General features: G+C 43.4%; 1 protein-coding gene across 1 annotated transcript in view; it reads right to left on the bottom strand.

Annotated features, from left to right (window-relative positions):
• Positions 1–25,325, bottom strand: part of ATP9A (ATPase phospholipid transporting 9A (putative)) — a 113,606-nt gene that overhangs the window by 47,706 nt on the left and 40,575 nt on the right. Inside the window, exons 5-13 of the mRNA XM_048496126.1 lie at positions 22,904–22,962; positions 16,783–16,834; positions 13,511–13,605; positions 12,981–13,061; positions 11,741–11,816; positions 8,188–8,264; positions 7,906–8,066; positions 4,948–5,090; positions 2,573–2,685 (exon numbers count right to left, since the gene is read on the bottom strand). Of these exons, the coding sequence (XP_048352083.1) occupies positions 2,573–2,685; positions 4,948–5,090; positions 7,906–8,066; positions 8,188–8,264; positions 11,741–11,816; positions 12,981–13,061; positions 13,511–13,605; positions 16,783–16,834; positions 22,904–22,962 (857 nt within the window). The remainder of the gene's footprint in view (positions 1–2,572; positions 2,686–4,947; positions 5,091–7,905; positions 8,067–8,187; positions 8,265–11,740; positions 11,817–12,980; positions 13,062–13,510; positions 13,606–16,782; positions 16,835–22,903; positions 22,963–25,325) is intronic.

The raw sequence follows: 25,325 nt of genomic DNA on the forward strand, positions 1-25,325 counted from the left end.
TTTTAGAAGGCTCCCACTATGAGTGGTTCTAATATCATAAAAGGTGACAGGAAGAAGATATTGCAATCTCAGAACTAGAGTTGAAATTTTATTTCTTGCATATCCAGCTTTTGTTTAATTTACTGCTAGCTCAGATTTCTCCTGACAGTAAAAGACAGTTGATCTTCCTTGAAACAGCCAGTGCAGAACCTGTGATTATGCAAAAGCCAATTAATTAAAATTCAGGCAGATGAAGCCATTCCTCCTCTGCTATCTATACGACGCTGCCTTATACTGAATCAACCCAGACATCCATCAAACTCAGTACTGTCAACTCAGATTGACAGCAGCTCTCCGGAGTCCCATGTAGAGGCCTTTCATATCCTGTTAATTAAAGACCACCAGGGACCTTCTGCAAGCCAAGGAGATGATCTGCTACTGAGCCATGCCTCCCTCCCTGTTGCTTGGTTTTTGCTACTTGGGAGACACAGGAAGGCAAAATCTTAGTCCCTGCTATGCACCAGTGGGTTTTCCTTTCTTTAATGGTTGGCTCATTTGACCAAAGATCTCAAGTCAGGCCACAGGTTTTCCAGAATTCATGACTCTATCATCAAGTCACATCTGACTGGTGAGGTTTTCAAGGCTAGATACATTCAGAGGTGGTTTTGCCTTCGCTCACCTCCATGTGAGGACCTGGTATTCTTTGGAGGTCTCCCATCCAAACACTTACCAGGCTTGACCCTGCTTAGCTTCTGAGATCTAACAAGATCAGCCTAGCATGGCTATCAGGTCAGAGCTTCCATAAATAACCCATATACATAATTACATCCATATGGTCAGCCATGTTCACTGTATTAACTACATCTTTATATACAATAAACTGATTTTATCAATGAAGTAGTACAGATTTGTCAATATATTGGTGACACCACCAGACAGTTAAAGGGAAGGTGTGAGCGTCAATATTTTTTTCTTGACCATTCTTGCTCTGTCCAGAAACTGTAGCATTTCAGAATCTCAAATGCTTGTGAGGGAAAACATCCATGATACACAGCTGCAAGTATCTTTCACCAAAGTCTTGTTTTTGCAAACTTGAGAGCTTATAAGTTTAAGATAAGGAATGCCAAGGGAAGGGCTTCATAATCTTTTCCCCCTTGTATATTTTTCTGCTCAGCATTGCCTCCCTCCATGGCTGACTTCCCCTCTCCAGGGGACGTAGATTTGAAAAGAGAAACACCGAGAGAAAAAAGGTTAAGCAGAACATTGCCAGCTGTTGCTTAATCTCACAGTGGAACTATTTAGACCTGACAGCTAACCACGGTTAAGGGGAACATGCAGGAAATGGGCAGTTGTTGGACTTGCCTGGGCATCTTACTATCCCCTCTCCACTGAGTATTATAGTTAAACATTAAGTCTGGTTGCCTGAAATGTATGAATGCAGGCATAAGAGCTAATCAAACTTAGTACCCTTTCCTCAACAAATAGATTTAGGATTACTGTTAGTGAGGAAGGACATCTCAGTCCAGTTAACCAACTCATCTGATCACAGCTAACCAACCAGAAGTTAACATTTGTCTAAATTCACTTACTTTTTTTGGACAGTTCCAAAATGTATAGTTTGAAAATGAGGGCAGAAGTGAATAATTATTTGCTTCTTTTTTCTTCACCCACAAGTGTACAATCACAATATTTGGAAAACTTGCATATGAGATATTTGGGATTTTTTTCTTACATAAAACGCAGGGATTGACTCACCTTTATCTGTGTTTGCTTGGATGCATTACCAAACAGTAAAACTGTATGTTCATCAACATGAAAGAAAGATACTCATCTGTTCATAAAGGTGACCTGGGAGGCTGAACTTTACATTACTTTTGACATGTGATCACCATGGGGATTCAGTCAGACATCAGCTGTGCAATTTAGAAGCAAGCAGAGTTCCCAGTTTAGATCAGAACCATGGTGTGCTGGGAGAAAGGGCTCCTGCTTCTTGCCCAAGCCATTTTCTTTACCTAAAACAGCCACTGGGGGTGCTAGTTGGCTTACTGGCAGCTATTTGTGCAGCCCAATGGGCCAGGCACCATGCCTTTGCTGTTCTATGTCCAGAAAAATGGGGCAGGGAAGAGCTCCTTCTCTTGGAAGTCCCAATCCAAACATGGGATGCCAGTGCATTAGAACTGAGCACCCTTGGGGGAACTTGTCTCTGTAAGTTCCCATGATGGGCAAGTGATAAATCTAACATGTAGCTTGGCTCGAGGACTGTTGAAGGTTCTAAAAAAGAACTTTTGAAGGAGAAACAGTATGCCACCTTCCTATTGTATATGTTTTTGTCCCAAACTTTCAACCTATGGACTTAAATCCAAACAGAGTATTTATCGATCAGCCATTACAACACCACAAGTTGGTAGGAAATTCCTTTCCATTTCAAAAATGCAATACTATGTACATGGAGTAAGATACTAGACACAAACAGACACACAATCCCACCTCCCAAGTTTGAAGATCCACAAAGCTTAAAGAACTTTCTTCTCAATTATTTGGGTCTAGATGATAAAGTCCATCAGTAACTTTCCAATAATGTTGCTCTACTTACCTGAGTGTATATGCTGAATATATGGCTCTGAACTTCATCCATGGAGTCTAGTCCATAAGCCACTGTTCCAAGGTGTAGGCGTTTGAAAACCATCTCATTTTGCGTTAGGGTCCCTAGAACATGAGCAATATTTTAAGGCAAGTATAGTCATATCAGGACCACCTATTTTATTCTTGGTCTTGGATCCATAGTGAAGAAAAGGGGCACAACGTGTGTGCCGTATTTCTCCCTTTGTACAAAATAACATAGTTATTTTGATTGCTCAGGATGAGCTGAGATAGCTTAACAACATGAGAGCTGACAAAAAAAGGGCTAGCCTGGACTATTTAAGGTGCTAAATTGTCAGTACAGAAAAGCCAATCTTAGTATTATTTTTAATGAAATTTATTATTTTTTTCCACAAAACATTATACCAAAAGAAAAAAGGATACAAGGGAAAAGATAATAACAAGTATGCAAACGCAGTGGATGGATCTGAACTGATTATATTGCAGATCTGATAGAAGAAGAAAAAAGAAACTTAAAAATGAAACTGAGAAGGGTGGAGGGTAGGGAAAAAAATTGAGAGGCAGCTCACACTTACTGATCCCAGATGTTCTCAGAACTAGCAGGTCTAAGATAAACCTCAGCTAATTCACCTGTTGAATTTGAAGGTCTCCAGAACATCTGCTCTGATGCCAGTAAGCACCCCTTTCAGTAAAGTGCAAGCAGGGACCTTTTGCAAAGCTCAAACCAGTCAAATCACCATGTTCCTCGGAAGTCTCATCTTAGTTTTAGTTGGGTGGTATCGTAACCAGGGCCTTGCAGGGTTTACTTCCACCAGGCTTTTGGTTGAGGCAGCTACAGTGTTGTCCAACTTGCCAGCCTCCTAACATCTGTCCTCCCTTCTCCCCTCCCCAGTGTGGTAAAACTGGAAACAAATTTAAATTCAGGAGAGAGGAGACATGTTGCTTTTATACTAGGAGCTGATGGAAATTTAAAATTGTCATTCGCCATCAATGGAGATACAATCAATTTAATATTGGGATTGTTAGTGGCTATTTTCATGTTGAATTGTATTATTGTATATTTTAATAATGTTTGTAAGCTGCTGGGAGCCCCGCCTTTGGCTGGGAAAAGCAGGGTAACAAATCCAATAAATAAAATAAAATAAATAAGAGGAGGGAAAAAAATCACTATTATTTTGCTATTTCAACCATGTTCAAGAACTACAAATAGATCTCTAGTTTGTTCGTTCTTCTATAAGATGTATTTCCATTTCAGATCTTTTAACACATTCCCCCCCCCCTTCACACACACACCCTTTCTTTATGGTGTGCAAGTCAGTGGTTTTCTCTTGGTCCGCATTATCCTGACAACCATGTGAAGCAGGCTAAGCTGAGAGAGAAAAAGTAATCAGCCCAAGATTACCTAGTGAACTGCAACACTGCATAGAGTTTCAAACATAGATTCCTTTAATCCTAGTTCAATGGTTTAACCACAATGGCTTCTTCATGGGTGTGAGTGGAGGGGATAAACCTAGATTATTCCTGAAGATACTTCTTTATATATTATGTGGTTTGTGATACCAATGGATGGCATGTCTGCTAACACAAAATCATGACAGATTTACATTTCCCATTGAGTCAAGGCTGATGAAAAGCTTTTCAAACACACTCCCATCTCTAAGAGCAAATATCTGTTTATTTATTTATTTTATACTTTAGATTTATTAGCCGCCCTCCCCCAAAGGGCTCAGGGCGGTGCCCAACGCAATATAACAGTAATGATATAATTAGAACCAATAACAATACAACTTCCTAATAAAACCAGAATAAAACTCAGAATAAAACTCAGCTGTTGATAAAAACCCTCCCTCCCTCCCTCCCTTCCCTCCCTCCCTCCCCCCCCCCACGAGCCCACCAGTGGCCGGGACGATGGAACCATACTCAGCCCGGCTGGCCATATGCCTGGCGGAGCAGATCTGTCCTGCAGGCCCTGTGGAAACTCAATAAGCCCCACAGGGCCCTAGTCTCTCTAGGGAACCTGTTCCACCAGAGGGGGTCCAGGACTGTAAAGGCCCTGGCCCTGGTAGAGGCCAGCCAGATGTGTTTTGGGCCAGGGACCACTAATTATCAGAACACAGAAACACAGAGCTGGAAGGAACCTCAAGGGTCATCTAGTCCAACTCCCTGCATGACTCAGGAAATTCACAACTATCCCTGGTCAATTTGCCCAGGAGGAAAATTACTTCCTGATCCCAAACTGGCATTATTCTGGGCATGTAAAAAAGAGCCATGAAAGCCGAGCACAACTCATCCCTTACTGCCCTTCCTCACACGATCTGCCGAAGTTCATAAAATCACAGAACGCAACTTCCCTCCATGCAAAGGTACCTGTTTTATCTGTCAGCAAATAGGATATTCTTCCCAATTGTTCTGGGATTGTGCTGGACCGAACCACAGTGCCGGGAATTTTGGGATCCCTCCGGATCATCCAGCTGTAAACTATTTTCCCCATGTCGAGATTCACACGTAAACTATCGAGAGGGGGTGGAGGACAAGCAGAGAAAATAACCAAATCACAACATCTTCAGTGTATTTCTTTTTGCCAAGACTCAAAGTGGTGCATGAAGCTGTGTGGGAAATACCATGCAATTATATTTACACGTTATCCTCAGAATGAGTGAAGAGTTGATTTAAGCTTTTCCTCCCAATCTCAAGAGTGGTCTACTTGCATGAAAGCACCGTGGCCAGCATCCAAACAACCACACATAATTCCACATGGGTCCAAGAGTGTTTTATTTAGATTTTCTACTTAGGAATGTTCCCTATGCTAAATGCTGCACCCCTTTGAAATGGAGACGAAATGCAATTGAAGTTTAGGATTTAGACATTCAGAGGTCTTCAAGCATAATTAAAGTAGTTAACAAAAGAACATAACCTTTGTATAAGTCCCGTGAACCACTGATGTAATCAAGACAGCACAGCTGATACTTTTTTACAACAAGTTACTTCCCAAAGAGATCCCAGGACTGTGTTTTAGGCAAAAACGTTTCATCCCTCCCCCATATACAAAGTTCACTTCGGTGCTGGAAAAGATCCAAACATCTTAAGGAAAACTGTGGCTGTTCAGTGGCTGCAAGTGATTCAGAGATTTTTTTCCTCATGCCTGCAGTTCTGTCAAAAGGAAAAACATTCCCAGAGCTGAAATTGTAAAGCTTTGGCTCAGGAGAAGCACCATCCTTCTCCCCGATATGCTGACTCTTCTGTAATTCTGAAAAATGCTGTTTGGACTGAGGTTATAGGATGCTGTAGGGGAGAAGAAGAAGAGTTTGGATTTATATCCCCCCTTTCTCTCCTGTAGGAGACTCAAAGGGGCTTACAGTCTCCTTGCCCTTCCCCCCTCACAACAAACACCCTGTGAGGTGGGTGGGGCTGAGAGAGCTCCGAAAAGCTGTGACTACCCCAAGGTCACCCAGCTGGTGTGTGTGGGAGTGCACAGGCTAATCTGAATTCCCCAGATAAGCCTCCACAGCTCAAGCGGCAAAGTGGAGAATCAAACCCGGTTCCTCCAGATTAGAATGCACCTGCTCTTAACCATTACGCCACCGCTGCTCCTCACCTGAGACCTGGGAGAGCACCTGAGACATCTCTAGAGACCAGTTACTAAATCTGCAGTGATTCCAGACCAACCTTGAAACTAAGTTACGGAGTCCTGGGGGGATTGCTGCTCTGCCTCATGCCCATTGGCCTACAGGGTTCCCCGAAGTCCCACCTTGGTCCCCATGCTTTTCAACATCTATACAAAGCCACTGGGTAAGCAAATACTACCAGACCACACAGCCCAGAAAACCGCACAACACCCACTGGGAGAGATCCGGAGATTTAGGCTGAGCTGCCCTAATATGCAGATGACATTCTGCTCTGTCTTGTGCTATCAGCAGATCCCAAGGAGGCTGTGGAAATCGTGCACAGGTGACTGGAGGAGGTTTTGGAACGGATGAGGACTAACAAGATGAAACTTAATCTTGACAAAACGGAGATACTACTGAGGGAGGATGGGGGAGGTCTGACTTAGAAATGGGTCACCCCATGTTCTGAATGGGGTTGGACTCCCTCAAAAGGAGCACGATTGCAGCTTCAAGGTGGGGCCACTCCCCACTTACCTCATCTGAGTGCAACCCCGCAGCGACCCCTCGTAGAAAAGCCTCCGTGGCTTTTGACAACAGAGACATTTGTTCCCCACTCATTTTCCATTCAGGAAATAGCGCGGGATTCCACATCAAGAGTCAAAGAGGCAATCGAGCGTTCTGATTGGCTGGCACGCGTGTGCATCATTTTACACGATGGGAGTTGCATGCCAGCCGAATGGGCGGGCTCCATTTTGATTTGGCTGACCCGAAAAGTTCGCTTTGGATAAGCTGAACAGCATTGTTTTAAGACGTCTTCCGGCACATGCTGACGTCACTACCTGTTGCAAATTGCTTGGGCAGAAAGATGAAAGGAAAGATTGGTTTCGGTTTATCCCGCCGACAACCTGTCGCTCAGCAGCTACTTCGCCAAGCTGCAAAACAGTGGAGCTTCGAGCAAAAAAAAAAAAGAGCAAAAAGAGCAAATGTTGGCACATCTTGTTTGTCCACACGTCTCACTTTCCGAGAGACACTTTCTTGACGGGAATACCCGCCTCCCTAAACAAAATGGCGGTTCCTGTTTCCTCGATTGGTCGGGAAGTTGCCAAGCCCAGAGCTTAATCAGCCGCGCGTAGCAACAGCCAGGGGAGTAATTACCCACCCCTGCAGCACCTGCAGGGTTTTTGAAAATGTTGCTCTTTTCAGAGGACCTAATTTGCTGCGCGACAAGGAGGTGGGAGAGTGGCAAATTAAGGGCAGCTGCGCAGTGACATGGGGAACGTCCATCCTCCTCGTGTCTTTTAAAGAGGTGACCCCGCGGCTTATGGTGAGTGGGGAGTGGCCCGTGGACTCCTATTAGATAAATAGGTGACAGTGGTGACCAGTTGTGCTTTCCAGCAGCTATGACCTTTCCTGGGCAGAAAAGATCTTGACACTGAGATGACTGGCCTCATAATATCTAGATTAGATTACTGTAATGTGCTCTACAAGAGGCTGCCCTTGAAGGCTGTCCAGAAGATACAGATGGTTCAGAATGCTGTGGCCAGAGTATTGACAGGAGCAGGTCCTAGGGATCATATCACTCTATTCTTGTTCCAACTATACTGGCTTCTGATTTGCTTCTGGGCTAAATTCAAGGTCCAAATCCACTGTAGACATATCTCAACTGAGATACAGTACTTTTTTAAAAAGAAAAAAACTAATAACCCCAAGTATCTCATACCTGATTGGAATGATGTTTGAGAAAAGAAGAAGAAATCTGAGGATCTGAAGATACCAACGGCCAGCAAAGTGTTGAAGAGCCACCATGACAAGAGAAACCACCACTAAAGCACCAAAGAGAATCTTGGTGAGGCAGTTCACTTCCAGGTCAAAAAGGCCAATCTGGAATGACAAAAGAACTGGATGTTTCCACTGCTCCCCGGTGGGAGGTAGAACCCACTTTGGGAATCCCTAGGTTACAACAGAACTGTAAATATGGCCAATATAGAACTTCATTCCTTACTTTACTCCGTGGATTTGATGTGTTCATGACACTGCGCTGCTCCCGGCCTGTATAGAGAACAACTCCCACAATAGTTCCTGAGACAACACAAAAGAGCTAAGCTGAAAGACGGAAACATGGTTCTAAAGGAGAGAGGGTTTTTTTAATTAAAAAAGCTAATGCATGGAAACTCGTCTTGATTATTTGCACCACAGACCCATGTGGGAAGTTTGATGCAGACAGGAAACTGGTATGCCCACAAGTGGGTTAATAAACTGGGGGCAGATTTTGATTCCCACCTATCATACCTAAGATTTCTTTTTGGTGGATATGATTTATACCCACAGAAACCATCAATGGGCACATAGATAAGCATCAGAGAATGCTGTCAAGTGCTAACAGTTGAGCAGCATAAGTGAAGCTGTACTTTTGTGGCTGAAGCTGTACTTTTGTGGCTCATTATGGCTGCCTAAGGGCTGCTTTGCAAGGATGGGCGTTGCCACTTCCTCTCGCCCCCCCCCCCCAGCTGGGGGCCTTTTCCACTGCTGTCCCCCAACCCAGCCCGGTCCCACCTGCACAGGCCAGCAGCAGCGCCTGGCAGCAGCACAGAACACATGCGCAGGCCAACCATTCAATTCAGGCTAATTACAGGCCAACCATTCAGTTCAGATGCAATAACAAACCATAGTTTGTAGCTACATGAAGAAATTTCGGTGACCTAGGTTTGCACACTCCCTCCTCTCCTCTTCCATCATATGAGATCAACCAATGAATCTATGTTTTCAGAGCACTTGAAATTATGTTTCATGCTGCCCTTGAAAACTAGGGTTATAAATGGAATCTTGTTCCCTATTTGGCAACCTGGAGGCTAGAAAAAAGTACACCCATATGGTCCACCAGTTCAAATGCAAACTATGGTTTGCCATGGAAGTGGAAACCATTCATAAAGCAGCTGCGTGTGCAGGGTGAGGGAACCCAGACTTATTCATTCAGAGGCAAAACCCTGGTTTGCAGTTACATTTGAAGTGAACCAACATGTGGTCTTCACCCTTGAAGCAAAACTTTGACTGAGATAGAAGATACATCTAATGGTGCTTAAATTAATTGCAAGAGAAAACACAAACTATCAATTGCGACAGCTAATTTTTTTGCCAAATGTGACACGAGTTTAAAGGATGCAGGGCCACCAATCAAGCATGAAATGTACAATGTTGCCTTACCCTGACTCAGACCATTAGCCTAGCAAGGTCAGCATTGTCTATCACAGGGGACTGCAACCTGCGGCTCTCCAGATGTCCATGGACTACAATTCCCATCAGCCCCTGCCAGCACGGCCAATTGGATGATGGGAATTGTAGTCCATGAACATCTGGAGAGCCGCAGGTTGCAGACCCCTGGTCTATCCTGACCACCACAGCAGCTCTCCAAGGTCTCCAGTCAAGGGTCGATCCTTCTAACTGGAGATGCCATGGATTGAACCTGGGACCTTCTGCATCTTAAGCAGATGCTCTACCACTGTAGAGCATCTACAATTCCCATCAGCCCCTGGCAGCATGGCCAATTGGCAATGCTGGAAGGGGCTGATGGGAATTGTAGTCCATAACATCTGGAGTGCCAGATGCTCTACCACTAAGCCACAGCCATGCCTACTTATGGAATTCAGAAGGCCTTGTGTCCCACTCATCAAATGAACCAGGGAACAAGCAGCAGAATAATATATTAGTCGGCTCCCTTGGGGCTTTGAATCTAGTAATGCTGGTGGCAGGGAAGACAGACTTTGGGCCAGCATAACTCCATTTTCCCTTATGGAGGGCTATCAGGTGGCTGGGAATTCTCTGGCTTCTCCTGCCCTCCTGTGTTGCCTGGAAGCCCTCTGGAGGTGGAGGGGCGGGGCAGCAGCAGTGCAGTCCCTGGCCACCTTTAGGAACTGGAGTGAGTTATAAGATTTTGCATGAATAGTGGTGTTTTGCCAAGTCCATGGGAAAATGATTTGTAGATGTTCTGTATTATTGTCTTATGATTCCCTCTAGAGGTTCCCAGAAGTCATGACTGTACTATAAAACTCCCAGCTGTACAGTTCCTTTCCTGGAGCACTTTCCAGTAGACAGGCAATATGAGGTTAAAGTTGCAAGTGGTCAGATTTAAACACTGAAACACCCCCCCCCCCCCAAAAAAAAAATGGCTCTGGCTATTGAGAAGAGCCACACCGACTACCTGAACTGCAGTACCACAAAGACAGTAGATCGTGATCTTACGTTGACTCAGTTTTCTAATATCTTGTTCAGTTTCTGGTTACCATACCACAGCATGAAGCTGGCCCCAAAGATTTACTCTGTTGCTTAAGTTTCTGTCCTTTTGGCCTCTCTTGCTGACATTGCCTCCTGGAATCACTAATCCTTCCACCTAAAACCCCATGTAGAGGTTGTCCACTATACCATAACCATGACATGGTAGTGTCAACAGGCAGCTGGCCTGCAGGCCTTTAGCTCTCTCACAGAGGCCCTTTCTGCACGGGCACTGAGGGGGGGTGCGTCGGCATAGTTTATGCCAGCACACCCCCGCGGGACTGTTCGCATGGACGGTCCCACTGGAAGCGGCGGCGGCGGCGTAGCCTTCGCACAGGCTGTGCCGCTCCCAAATGCTCCTTACCTCCGGTCACCTTCTTTCATGTTGTGGAGGCCAGGGGACATGCCCCCCCTTGCCAGAGCAATGACACTGGAGAATGAGGCCAGGGGGCATGTCTCCTGGCCTGCACAATGCGACAGAAGGCAACCAGAGGTAAGGAGCATTTGGGAGGGCTGGGAGAGAAACTCCAGCTTCCATCGCATGGCACCGAATGGAAGCCGGCGTTTCCAAAATACCTCGCTCCCTGAGCGAGATTCAAAAAATCTGTTTTGGCGGGAGCCGGGAGCCACTGCAGCGATTTGGCAGTGGCGCCTGTGCGAGCAGTCCCCGTCAAAACGCTGTTTTACCGGCCCGCCACCGCCGCTTTTGGCCCATGCGGAAAGAGCCAAAAAGAAAATAATAATCAAGTCTGCATAAAAAGCAGAGAGATATACTGTGTGGTTAAAAAAAGGTTTCCTTTCTTTAAGAAGCACTTAATAAGATTCCATCCACTTTTTTCAACTATCACATGATGCGTATGATCTTACTTTTATTGTTTGGTTTTGTATACCGCCCTATCCCTGAAGGGCTCTTTTAAGAGGTGTCTTTCTATGAAATGACAAATGGGGTGGTGGTAAGCTTAGAGATCTTTTATCCTGCTTCCACCTATCATCTCTTTCACAGCCTTTCTGTTAGAGATTTGAAACATCAATATTGAGAGCAATTAAGTGCTGTTCTGGCTGGGGATGTTTTGCCCAAAGGTTATTAGAATTCCAAGGCCTTCTCATCTATAAATGTCCAAGGGGTAATTAGATGTCAGCTCAAACTCCCCTGCAGTGTTAGGACAAACGGAGACCTTCATTCCAAGCACTAATTTTCATTGACAAGAGATGATTATTTCAATTACAAAGATATTTTTTAAAAAATTGCTAACATACCCTCTCGAAAATTCACACATTTTAGGCCTTACCTGAAGCAATCACTGTGCTGGCCCACAGTGTATTTTCAATGCTTAAGCTCTCATTCACCGGAGGGTCGCTGTCCTCCTAAAAGATTTTTTTTAAAAGAACAGTCAGGAGTGCAAACATTTCAACAAATACAGAATCTCTCATGGATGGTCTGAAAGCAGGGAATCAAAGTCCTCTCCAAATAACAAGCCCCTGACAGCCAAGGACTTCCTCTTAGCTTCATTTACAGAATAGTAGAAGCAAAGCTGGCATCAAGCTGCTACAAACAATTTATTTCTCAAATGTGAAGTTGACAAACCCCAAATATTTTAACAGACTACTGTGTGAACGCTTGGGTTAGAATGCACGGTTGAATGATTCAGGACAGACAACTTCGCAAGCTTCTCTCTGTGAGGAATTCTCCATACAAAACTTTCAGATGTAGCCACAGTGATCCATCAACGGTCACCTCTAGACTATTGTCACTCACTCTGTGCTGGGCTGCTCTTGAACCTGCTCCCCGAATTACAATTGGTCCAGAATGCAGCAGCTTTCAACAATACAACATACTTTAGGGTACCATCTGTACATATTGCATATACTGTATTAGTTTAGTTTGTATGGTTTTAATACATGTTTTTAATGTTGCATGTACACACATATGTATGTATGATAAATTGTTGGCTGCCAAGAGCCCAGCTTTGTTGGAAAGGGGTGAGGTACTAATCAAATCAAATCAAATAATAATAAATAAAAATAAAGAGTATACATAAAAGTGGGGATATTAAAAATGACTTGCTCTAGAATGCTTGGTCTAGAAAATGTTTGAGGCCTCCTGGCAATACTGTCACAAGTTTTCTTGAAAGAAGTTGCCTCCAAATCAACACTACCTTAGAAATTGACCAGACACTACTAAACAACAAAGGTCTACTGCCTTGGGGGAAGGCGGCCACTCGTGTGTGTTTGTGTGTGTGTGTGTGTGTGTGTGTGTGTGTGTGTGTGTGTGTGTGTGTGTGTGTGTGTGTGAGAGAGAGAGAGAGAGAGAGAGAGAGAGAGAGAGAAACTCAGATTTTGCACTGGGCTACGATTTTATAATGGATTTTAGTTTATATTATATTTTTGTATAAGTGGAGTGCTATGTATTCACATGTACTCTGATTTTAAACTATTGGCTGGCCAAAAGGCCGTAATAATAAATATCATATCATATCATGCACTGGGCTACATTTTCCCTAGATACGTCTCTGCTAAACAATCACTTACTCTAGTAAAAGTCCCAGCAAAGTTGTGGATGTCAATGTTGGGCTCCTCAGCATACACATTGGATCGGGTCTGAAGAAGATCCTGCAGAGGGGCGTTTAAAAATAACACATTATTATCTTTGCAAGCTTCTGTTTTAAGTAACTATTTTTTCCAAATAAATGATGCATGGTCAAAAAATATGAGGAATCATATTTACAGTCTGTTTGTTTGATGAGATTCCAAACGAACTGTACTAGCAGCCAATCCAGTCCAATCATGCAATTCTGAAGAGCGAAGGGTGTTTACGTTTTCTTAAGCAGGGCTGACAGTTTGTATTGATTTCCTGCTTGTACTGCAGGCCCCAGAAATTTTGTTACTGAAGGAGAACAGACTTTCAGGAACAGCATAGGGGGAAAATTATGTAGGAGAGCCACCCTTCTTAAGAATTAAGGCTACTTGAGTCTCATTAGGAACTGAATGACTAGATACAGGCCACAGTTTTTTCAATTTTTGAGGAAAACCAAAAGAAAACTGAGAATGCTTTTACATACGGAAGCCGTGGGTAATCTCTGAGTGCAGCTGACAGGCAGACGCAGCTTCCAGTCTGTTTCACCATCCAGCTGATCCGTACGCAGAAAGCAGGACCCTGGGGGGGTTTTTAAATCTGCATTATTCAGGATCCAATAGATGCTTATAAGACAGAGCTTAGATACGTAGTGCAAACGGTTTATTGCACTCACTCACTCACACTTATTAGACCAAATCAAAATGAAAACTCTGCCAAACATTGCATCAATGGTAAACAAATAACCACATGAGAGTCAATCCTAGAAATGTCTATTTCTGAATTCTTTTTTTCTGGAAGAAATTAAAATACTTGATCCGACCAGCTACGAGAGGCGGCTCTTTCCTGCTTTTTCTTTCCCCTTGCAGCCCACAGGGATGCCTGAAAAGCTGTTGCCGAGGATCAGGTGATCATCACAGATAATATGACACATACCATATGTTCAGCAGTAAGGAGAAAGATGCTGTGTGAGACTATCCCCTTCAGTTCTGTCCCCTTCAAAGGAAACACTGTTACACTGCAAATTAGTAAAACATGGAGTTCACTGCCAGAGGATGTAGTTATGGCAACAGACCAGGGACATATCGTCTAGGGGAACATATGGGGACAAATGTCCCCGGGCTGCAGCTATTTAGTCACATGGGGGCGGAAAATCACCCTCCACACTCCCAGGAAAGAAGTTGTCTGGTTGTGGTAGGGGAGAGTGGCCGCCCATACCGGGGGTGGGAGGACGGGCAGGAAAACTCAGATTTTGCACTGGAGTACATTTTTCCTAGATATGCCTCTGCAACAGAGGGCCCTTCCCCACTTGCCTTCTGCTGCGCGCTACTCGGGCCAAGTAGTGCGGGGTCCCGCAGCACTCCCCACTACAGGGGCGGCGACAATCCAGCTGCCCTGACGCGCGTCATTCCTGGCGCTCTTCAAAACGGCGCCTTTTGATGACCCTGCACAGAGTGGGGAGTGCCACGGGACCCCGCAGAGCGCAGGGTCATGGGGAAGCCCGGGCGCGTGCCAGAAATGACGCACGCAGTGAGTAGCGCGCAGCGAAGGTGGTAGAAGGAAGAGAGAGGAAAGGCCCAGAGACAGTTTTAAAAGGGGATTAGGCAGATTTATGGTGGATAAGTCTGTCAGGGGCTACTAGCCCTGGTGACTAAAGGCAATTTGCATGTTCAGATGCAGTAAGCCTCTAAATTCCAACGTCAGGAAGCAAAATCAGGGGCTGGACATCCACAGGAACTATTTGGCCACTGCATAAGCCAGGATGCTGGACTGGATGGATCACTGGTCAGATCCAGAAGGGCTCTTCTAGTGTTCTCAGGTTCATCTTCTGCTTTTGGCCAGTACAATATGACAATGTTCTCTTTACAGTTTCAAAACTCATAAAGGAAATCAGGTTAGGAAATGTGTTTTTGTATGCAATTTCAACAATCAGAGCCTGAGGGTGGTTTTGAAAAAAATTCCCAGAATTTTTTCCTGTAGTTCGTGGCCTCATGTCAAACTTTTACCATCAATACATACTTCTGACCATTTATTCTCAGTAAGAATAAGAAGAGTTTGGATTTATATCCCCCCTTTCTCTCCTGTAAGGAGACTCAAGGGGGCTTACAGTCTCCTTTTCCTTCCCCCACAACAAACACCCTGTGAGGTGGGGTGGGGCTGAGAGAGCTCCGAAGGGCTGTGACTAGCCCAGGGGTAGGGAACCTGCAGCTCTCCAGATGTTCAGGAACTACAATTCCCATCAGCCCCTGCCAGCATGGCCAATTGGCCATGCTGACAGAGGCTGATGGGAATTGTAGTTCCTGAACATCTGGAGAGCCGCAGGTTCCCTACCCCTGGACTAGCCCAAGGTCACCCAGCTGGTGTGTGTTGGAGCACACAGGCTAATCTAATTCCCCAGATAAGCATCCACAGCTCAAATGGCAGAGTGGAGAATCAAACCCGGTTCTCCAGATTAGAGTGCACCTGCTCTTAACCACTACGCCACTGCTGTTCCTGTAACATGAATGCAAATGCCCCATCACAATTTTGAGTTGGTTCATTTCCAGGGAATAGCGCAACACTGACTTTAAGAAGAGCGCTATGCATTCTACACTAATGTTACGTAAAGCCCACAACTCTGCATGACACCTTTCCATAATGTAAAAATCTCACTCTTTATTTTTCAAAAGCAAGTTTCCAGTCCTTACGGTTTAAAAGCTAATCACCATGACAAGATGATTTGTGCCAGTGACTGATGAGATAAGCATGGATATAGAGCAGGGGTCTTCAAACTATGGCCCTTCAGATGTTCATGGACTACAATTCCCATCAGCCTCTGACAGCATGGCCAAGTAGTAGGCTCATGGGAATTGTAGTCTATGAACATCTGGAGGGCCATAGTTTGAAGACCCCTGATATAGAGACATCATTTACTTGGCATTCTCTAAGACCTTCATCTGCTAGTTCTGACCAGCCATATCACAACAGTTTCCTTCTGCATCGTGCAGAAACAAAATTGCTCTGAGAGTGTCTGACCAATCCAGTGTGCTCTGGGAGTCTCCCAAGACCAAAGGCCAACCCATTTGGTTTATCATCAGTCTCCTTTTGTTTGTCATAGCCATAAGCCTAGCACCCATTTCAGCATCGGGGACAGATCCACGTGTACTTCCCAACTGCACTTTCGATTGGGGTCATCTTCTCTGTATGACCCACAACCAATTTGATGGTGGCCACCAAGACTGTAATATCACTGCACTTGAATAAACAGTGCCACGGGCAGCTGTTCGCTTGATAAATATTATCACAGGGTCCTGCAGGCTGGAAACAATGGGGGTATTTTTGCATATATATTTAAAGTCATCCTCGCCTTTCCTGGCAGTTCGGCAAATGGCTAAGTAAATAAACACAGAGAGGAATCCCAAAAATCAAGTTTTAAAAGCTTTTTATAGGATACATTTTTCTTGGCCTCAGAATAATGACAAAGGTATGCAAAACAGGTCAGCTAGAAGTTCAGTGATAGCCATAGCAAGACAGAGACAGATACTGCATGTCCTCTTTTGTTCATGGGCATAACAGGACGCAACATAGAACAAAAAGGCTCTGTGTTTTTATAGACACAAACAAGGACACCCAAGTGATTTTTTAAAAAGTGGAACTGGTTGGATTGCTCAGACCAAGATTATGTTTACTTGGGCTACATTTTCAAATTGATTATTTTTGTCCCTAATAATCAGTAAAAGGTTTTAATGGTTATTTTCACAATTGGTTCCAGATGTTTACCATTCTTTTCCGACGTCCTCAGGAAGATCATGTCTGCGGGGACCCGTTGGTTCTACATTGCAAACAGAGAGGTGGTTATTGAGCCTTCAGTTCATTGTTCCAATTAGCAATAAAACACAAAGTTGAGAGGATTCAGGACAGAGCTTAGAAAGGAGGTCTCTCCTTTTTTATACAGTGAGTGTGTTAAGTCCCATCAGGTTGTTTCTGACTCATGGAGACCCTATGAATCAATGTCCTCTAAACATCCAATCATTTACAGCCTTACTTAGGTCTTGGAAACTGAGGCTCCTTCCATACATGCAGAATAATGCACTTTTAATCCACTCTCAATGCACTTTGCAGCTGGATTTTACTGTGTGGAATAGCAAAATCCACTTTTATCACACAATGCACCAAAAAGGTGGCATAAGTCCATTAAACCCAATAGGGGCTTCCTGGCAGAGGGGAGGCGTTGTTGCATTATTAGCCTCCCCACACTGCTGAGAAGCCTCCTTGGGGGTGGCAGGCTGGCGTTGGTGGTACTGTTATTCAACCCCCTGTTTTCACACTTATTAGGCCCCTTCCACACATGCAGAATAATGCACTTTCAGTCCACTTTCACAGTGGTTTGAAAGTGGATTTTGCTATTCCGCACAGCTGCAAAGTGTATTGACAGTGGATTGAAAGTGCATTATTCTGCATGTGCGGAAGGGGCCTTACTTTTTGTCCTGGTAAAAGCTACGATATATAGTATGAATTTTTCTCATAATTTTCCTATGACAGTACTGATTTTTTTAAAAAAATTGTAGCCCTTTTTGTAGGGACTATAGAATCATGTGGCCAGTTACTGATGATTTTCAAATACTTCTAACAGATTCTTAGACTAAACAGGCACTTTACTTTTTCACTAAACATTCTCCAAACTATTTGCACTGTGGGCTTTCTTCTCTTTTCACAGTAGGTTAATTAAAAGCCAAAGCAACATATTCCTACATCTTTGTTTTCCCATTTGTTTACTTTTGGTATTCTTTTTTCCAGTCACTAGTAACTGGCACACAATCTTTGCCACTGTAAACACGCAAGCTAACAGTTCTCAGTAGCTTGTCAATACCACTGACGATTGAAATCCACAATTCTATATGACTTTGCAATGTAGTGGTCTCACCATGAACAGTCAAGTCCACCAGACTCAAGTCCAGTAGCACTTTAGAGAACAACATGGTTTTTAGGGTATGAGGTTTTGAGAGTTAACACTGTCCTCGTCAGAGTTTTGACCCTCAAAAACCTATTCAACCAAAATCATCAGGCCTTGTCAGAGTTTTGACTGTTGAAAGCTCATTCCTCAAACCTAGTTCTTCTACTGCATACCAAAACAGCTAAGCTCTTAAACTGCAGCCATAGATCCTATCTTTAATACTATCAACAGTGCATTCATATATGGTAGTTAATTTTAACCCATTTGGAAGAAAAACATTCCACCTTGCCAGTCTCCTATCAAACATTTTTGGTTTAAATTCAATATAAACAAACACACGTCCTCTCCGATCTCAAGGACTGTTCAAGAATAATATTTTTACATTTTCAATTTCAAGAGTAATAGGTTAATAACACCACAGAGTTCTTTTTTTGTCGTCGATTATTCCCAAGATTTGATAAAACTCCCTCACTGGAAAACATCGCTTGGGTAATATTTTTGTGCGATTAAAATTCGTGAAATTTTAGCCATCAATTAGGACCCTGATTATTATATAATATTCTTACCATTTGTCATATGTTAGTAACGCTTTCTATTTTAATCCTTATATTTGAACAGACATTTCTTTTTCTCCCGTAACATAAAGTCTCATAACGACAACTTCTGCTTCAAAAATTATAAAAGTGTCACAACTGGGGATTTAGCAAATTTAACCAGTCTTTATATTTTCTCTCTATGTTTAATATTTTGCCCACCATCAAGCCAATTTTGAATCATCAATTTGTCTGCACAAATCGCTGACATTTCGGCAGGTGTATTATGCGATGTATTGGTTAAAATGCAGGACCCTAGGAAGACCCAGATTCAAATTTCCAACTTGCCATGGCAGTTTATTGAGCATCCTTGGAGTAGTCACTCTCTCTCTTAGTCTGATCTGCCTCACAAGGTTGTTATTGTGAGGAAAAAAAGGAGGGAGAATGTTGTAAGCACCTTGGGGCAGGGGCGGAGTAAGGGGGAACTGAATCTGGAACAATACTGCATCCTGCGCCCTTGCCACGCCCCCACCACACCACACCCTGGAACACCCCTGCCACACCCCCGCACTGGTGCACAGAGGCGTAGCTACCAGAGGGCTGGGGGGTGCGCGTTGCACCAGGTGTGCACCTGGGGGGCGCACGCAAAAATTCAGGTTCGTTTGTGGGGTTTTGTTTTTTGTGTTCTTTCAGTTTTTGGGCTGCAGGGGGCGCAGTTTTTAGGCTAAAAGCACCAAAATTTCAGGGATTTGTTGGGAGACTCTCCTGATGATACCACCCATGTCTGGGGAGGTCTGGTTCAGGGGTCCAAAGTTATGGACACCAAAAGGGGGTGCCCCCATTGTTTCCAATGGGAGTGAATAGAAGATTGGGGCTACACCTTTGAGGGTCCATAACTTTGGACCCCCAAACCAAACTTAACCAAACTGGGTGGTATCATCAGGAGAGTTTCCTAAAGATACCCTGAAAGTTTGGTGCTGCTAGCTTACAAATTGCACCCCTGACAGCAGGCACCCCCCAAATTTCCCCAGATTCTCCTTTTAAATCCACTCCCTTGGATTTAAAGAAAGAATCTGAGGTCCCCAGCATCACTTTCAATGTTTCATGGTGGGGGATAATCCACCCCAAAACAGCATCACTTTCAATGTTGTTTTAACTGGGGACCCCAGATTCTCCCTTTAAGGTGGATTTAAAAGGAGAATTTGGGCTCCCTAGTTCAAACACCATTGAAAGTGATGCTGTTTTGGGGTGGATTCCAGAATCACAGTGACTGCACATGGGGAGGAGCATGCAGATTTTGCACCGGGCTCTGTTTTCCCTAGCTACGCCTCAGCTGGTGCATGCCCGGTGCATCGCGCCCCATCCCGCCCCCTTGGCTCTACCCTACTGCCTTGGGGTTTTATAGGGAGAAAAGAAGGGCATAAATGAAGTAAGTGTATAATTGTTGAAATATTGATTCTCTTTCAGTTACTTATCCTATATTCACATTATGGGATAAAAGGTTAAAAATCTTCTGAACCCCACCAAACTACTCTCCCCTCTCCTGATCTCCTAAAAACAGTAGCTAAAGGAAATGTTAAAAAAGGTAAAGGACAGGCTCTATCTAAAATCTATTCAGTTCCACTCTTGATTGAGCAATACTATACTCTGTTCCACAGAAAAATGATAGTATGGTTATATATTCCTCTTCCACAGAACAAAGCGTGCTGGAACTTCTTTGTTGTAGAATGCTCTGCCTGGGTCCTAATACCTACTTAGTCCTGCTTCCCCACAATCTGTTTGAAAGTTTGAAAGTAAGAATACATTTTGAGATAAATGTTTTTGCATCAGAGTACCATGTTCAATAATGCACAAAATAATGGTTTCGACAAAGGCAGCACATAAAAATGAATGACAATTCTCATATTCATTCAGCACTATATTCTAATGCAGAAACATACAATTTTCTCAACTGCTACACCTCAACTGATGGAGCTATCTTCTCTCTGGGGAACAGAATATAGTACAATATTAAAAGCATCAGATGTGGCACAGCCAAGAGCCTTGTTTTCGCTGCACTTTCAAAATTACTATAATCCCTGAAAAATCTCAAGTGGAAGATCTAAATAAAACATGCAAACACTGATAATTTGCATAATTTATTCTGACCATATCATTTGGCTCAGTTTGCTTAACACTTTGGCACAGAGTCTGGCTTTGCTTGTGTGTGTGTGTGTTTGGTGGATGAGTACAGATGAATCACAGATTTGCATACACAGAGATCCCTCTTTATCATCAAATCTGGGCCAAAAAACTTGACATTTGTGAATGACATGAGCAGTGACGAAGGGGTGACAGACCATGAAAAAGTGCTCACTTAAAATAAACATACGCCTCCCCCCTCCAGATTCCCGTACGTGCTGCCTGCACTTTTAGAGCCAAACTAGACATGACAGCATCTTCGTGCCCATCACAGGAATACCACTGATATTTTGAAACACAGCACGAGAGCATTATTCAATCTTTTTAAAATGGCAGTAGCATCCCCGTGGCAAACACAAAGATACCATCACATTTAGTTTGATCCTTCAGTCACCATTTCAGGAAAAACTCCTTAGGATTGCTTAGCACTGTAGATGAGAGATAAAGTGAGGAAAGATCTTTCTCATTTGCTGGGCTGCCCACAACAGTTACATTTTTAGTCTGGCTTTTAGTGGCCTAATCCAAAATTAAAATGCAATTTTGCAATGAAAGACAGCACCGCAAAGAGATGAGGAACGTCTTGCTTCAAATCTCATAGCTGCTACTAACTCAGCTGGTTGAGTCAGGCAAACCAGTTCCTCTCAGCCTCTGCAATATAGTGAATACTGACCTACCTTACAATAGTAACAAACCATCTAAGAAACACTGCAAACAGTTGAAGGCCTGTATAAATGTTAGTAACCATGTAGCAGTGGGAACTGTAGAAGTGTCTCCTTTTCTACATGTGGAGGAACTGCATCAAAGACTGCATTAAAATGGGAAGGAATCTCTGGCCCCTTCCGCACACGCAAAATAATGCATTTTCAAACCACTTTCACAACTGTTTGCAAGTGGATTTTGCTGTTCCGCACAGCTTCAAAGAGCACTGAAATCAGTTTGAAAGTACATTATTCTGCATGTGCAGAATGAGCCTCTGTTTCACCTTCCTTGCTTACTGCAAATGCAGAGGCATTCGAATTGGCTGTGGAGTGTCCACATGGGTGTGTTCTGTGCACTTCCTTTCACCAGCTCTTGTTTTCTTGGCTATGCCACTTGTTTGCTTTTAAAATAATGTTATAGAGCTGTGACAATTACTTTTTTTTTAACAAGCCCTCTAAAAGTCCTCTAGTGATACAGAGGGGAAAACATCAGCAAGCAGGCCAATGGAAAATGGTGATGATTCGGGCAAGATCTTCAAAAAATACAAATTTTCCCATACAAACGGTGTGCTATCACATTTGTACTGAGTTCTTTCCTGCCAAAATGGTAGAAGAACAGGTTTGAAGGTCCAAACCAAGGACAGGGGAATGCTGGAAATTGCCTGATTAAAAGTTTACATCATGTGAATTCTCCCTCATGATCTCTCCACATGTACAAGCAAACATCGCAAACAATATACAGCAAGCACAACCTGGAAAAGCAAACAGAAGCATGTCACGTGATTCCTTTTACATACAGGTCCGGAGATCCACATTGCAAAAGATTCATGGGATAATACTATGTTAATATCCAAGTGCAATACCTGTTTTTTCATGTGGATATATTCATTCCTTTACCATTTGGAATTACAACTGGTGCACTTGAAAGGAACTTACCTGAAACGGACGTATATTCATTGATGAACTTGTCCCTTTAAATGTTGTAGCACTTGGATATTGGAATATACTTTGTTATGGATATTTTTCTAACATTGTGATGTTATTCACACTATTTTGAATGAATACACCCTGATTTATAATAGACTTGTTATATATTGGATATTACAATGCTGCAGTAACAACAACCCTGCAAGGTTGATTTTTATAGTTTGGAATTTTGTATAAATTTGGATAAATTGCTGATTAGCTCATTACATTACATGCCTTGCTGTCTTATATACAACAACTTCTTGTTTCTGTTTGCCTCTCCACATGTACTCCAGTTTGGAAGTAAAGGGAGAAAAGCAATACATGTGTGGACAGAGCTGAAGGTGTTCAGACAATAATCAGCCAGTGCAGATATGGATAACAAAGCCAGCAATTTTAATAGCATTAATGCATCAAATAATTAATATACTTTATGTTATGGGCTGTTTATTCAAAGCGAGGAACAACAAATCTTAACCTCAGATACTGTTCCGTTTACTTTTGCCAGAGGACTAAGCTGGCTCCTGGCTTAGAAAGAAGGATAAACACATTTGCAAATCCAGACATACCTTTTCTACAATGATAAGGTCTCCCACTTGAATATTTGAACTCTTCACCTTGACTGTTCCTATAGAAGAGATAAGATATGCATTCATTAGAGCCACTTCTCCTTCCTCCACACAAAGAACGCACACACACACTTTGGCAATATATTTCAGACACGTGTTGAACTAATTTTTCACATTTAATCCACCCTTCAGGTTGTGCGCAGAAATCTGGCTAGCGGTTTGTGTAACAAACTCTGATTTGAGGTGAGCAATAGTTTATGCACAAATGATGCCCAGAAAACTCACCACAACCAGATGGTTTATCTGTTTCTCTCCCCTCCGCTGCCCAAGATATTCTCCATTCTACACAGCTATCTATATCCATATATCTAGAACAGTGGTTCTCAACCTTCCTAATGCCACAACCCTTTAATACAGTTCCTCATGTTGTGGTAACCCCCAACCCTAACATTTATCCATTTTGCAGATGGAGAACACTGATGAAGAGGGTCTTAGGCAACCCCTGTGAAAGGGTCGTTCAACCCCCAAAGGGGTCCCAACCCCCAGGTTGAGAACCACTGATCTAGAAGGTCACCAGGAGGCTGCTACTTAACTAGAGAGGTAAAATTTCCAGAAATTTTGAACCCATGGAGGAAAATAAAACTCCCCCCCCCCCCAGAAAGATAGAAATGATGCAAAACACTGAAAAATGTAGTACAACCCAAAACAGAGCATGTGGCGGCCAGGGATGGCATCTCCAAAGGTGTTACAGGTGGCTCATGAAGTCCAAACAAGAAAAAAAACACCAGCTGCTATAACAATTTATGCCATACTTCCTGGTGGTATAAGTCTGCAACTGTGGAGTGAAACTGGACTGAAATCCTAGTGGAAGTCTTCTGGGTTTGGGTGCTGCGGAGCTGTGCAGGACCCTCCTGTTGGCGTGTTTGCTCTCTTTACTGGTATAGGTGTCCCTTACTTTGGCAAGGTAGGCAAACATGCTGGCACAGGCTCCCTCTGCCCCCACAACCAGTCCCCCCCCCCCAGATTGGGCTGTTAGTTTCCTATCAAACCTAAACATCTTCAGTTCTTTAACAACATAAAATTAATCATTTATAACACGGTTAGAATATACAATTGCACTAACTGGCATACTTGCGGAATGCATATGTATAAATACCCTAGGATTCTACAAGCAAAACTGCAAACGTATGGAACACCAAAGTGAGAGTTGCAAACATCTGCATCCTATGTCATGGCAGCACAATTCAGTCATTTCAAAAGAAAATATTTAGTTGGTAGGTTTTTTTAGTACTCTCCAAAGTTTCAATTGGGAAAAAAAACTGTAAAAAGATCCTCCTTTAATATCAGAGAAAGATTCTTGCCCCAAGCCTTGATTATGTTCAACAATACAATTTGTGAATTCAGATGTCACAAAGTGTGATTAATAAACCAATTTACAAACCCAAGTTTGAAATCCTTTCAATACCAGCTAACAAATCTGGTTTGTTGCACTGATCACATTAAAATGTCAGTGTTTGATCAAAAGGGTTATGATATCTGAATGCATTCTTACCTAAACCATCACCCTACGTAATCACAGCGAGAAACCCTCACAGACTATGCATGAGACAGCCATGTGCTATTTGCCATCTATCATTTCTTCCACACTCTTTCCGCTAATGGCTTTTATTTCAACAACTAGGCTTGCCAGTTTGGAAGCATAAAAGGTAGGCTGACCTGGGTTAGATCCAGACTGAAGTGGCAAGATTTCCCCTTGCCCTGCCCCCCCCCCACCCAGTAATTTCTCAGTGTCTCCTATCCCTAGGTATAATAGGCCTCCCTCTACAGCTGTCGTTGTCACATCATTTCCAGTTACAATCAGGAAGTGACAGAGGGTACCTCTATATCTATATCCAATCACCAGGGAACTTTATAGTCCCTGATAATTCCTCGAGATACTTTTTGTACTTCCAGTGCAAAGTGGAAGTGATTTAGTGATATCAGCAATGGCATGTCCATTTTCCTGCCCCCAGCCATGCTCAGCTTACCTATCCCCCAGACCAGCATTTTGTGAAAATCAAGAGTAAGGAGAAGGGAGGCTTGAAAATTCATTCAACCATTGGTAAAATTTAGCCTGATCCAACCCACTGTCTGTACCATTTCAAAAAGATGCCACAGAACACAACACCAGGCCACACCAGTAATCCCATTCACTTTCAAATACTCTCTTCCCAAGCTATTTGTTGCCACACTGTAAACAGACAGATCCCTTCTCTTGCTAAATGGTGCCACAATGGCACGGAGGTCAAAGATTGGCATAGAAGGAACTGCTTCCCACAAAATGGATGCCTCTAAGAGCGTTTTGGGCCCTACCTTGTATGTCAAGCCTAGCCGGGAAGGTGGTTGGCCACTGAACTTTTCCCTTGGCCTTAAGGTGTGCCTG

The sequence above is a fragment of the Sphaerodactylus townsendi genome, linkage group LG05 (genome assembly GCF_021028975.2).
Source record: "Sphaerodactylus townsendi isolate TG3544 linkage group LG05, MPM_Stown_v2.3, whole genome shotgun sequence".
Classification (NCBI taxonomy): Eukaryota; Metazoa; Chordata; class Lepidosauria; order Squamata; family Sphaerodactylidae; genus Sphaerodactylus; species Sphaerodactylus townsendi.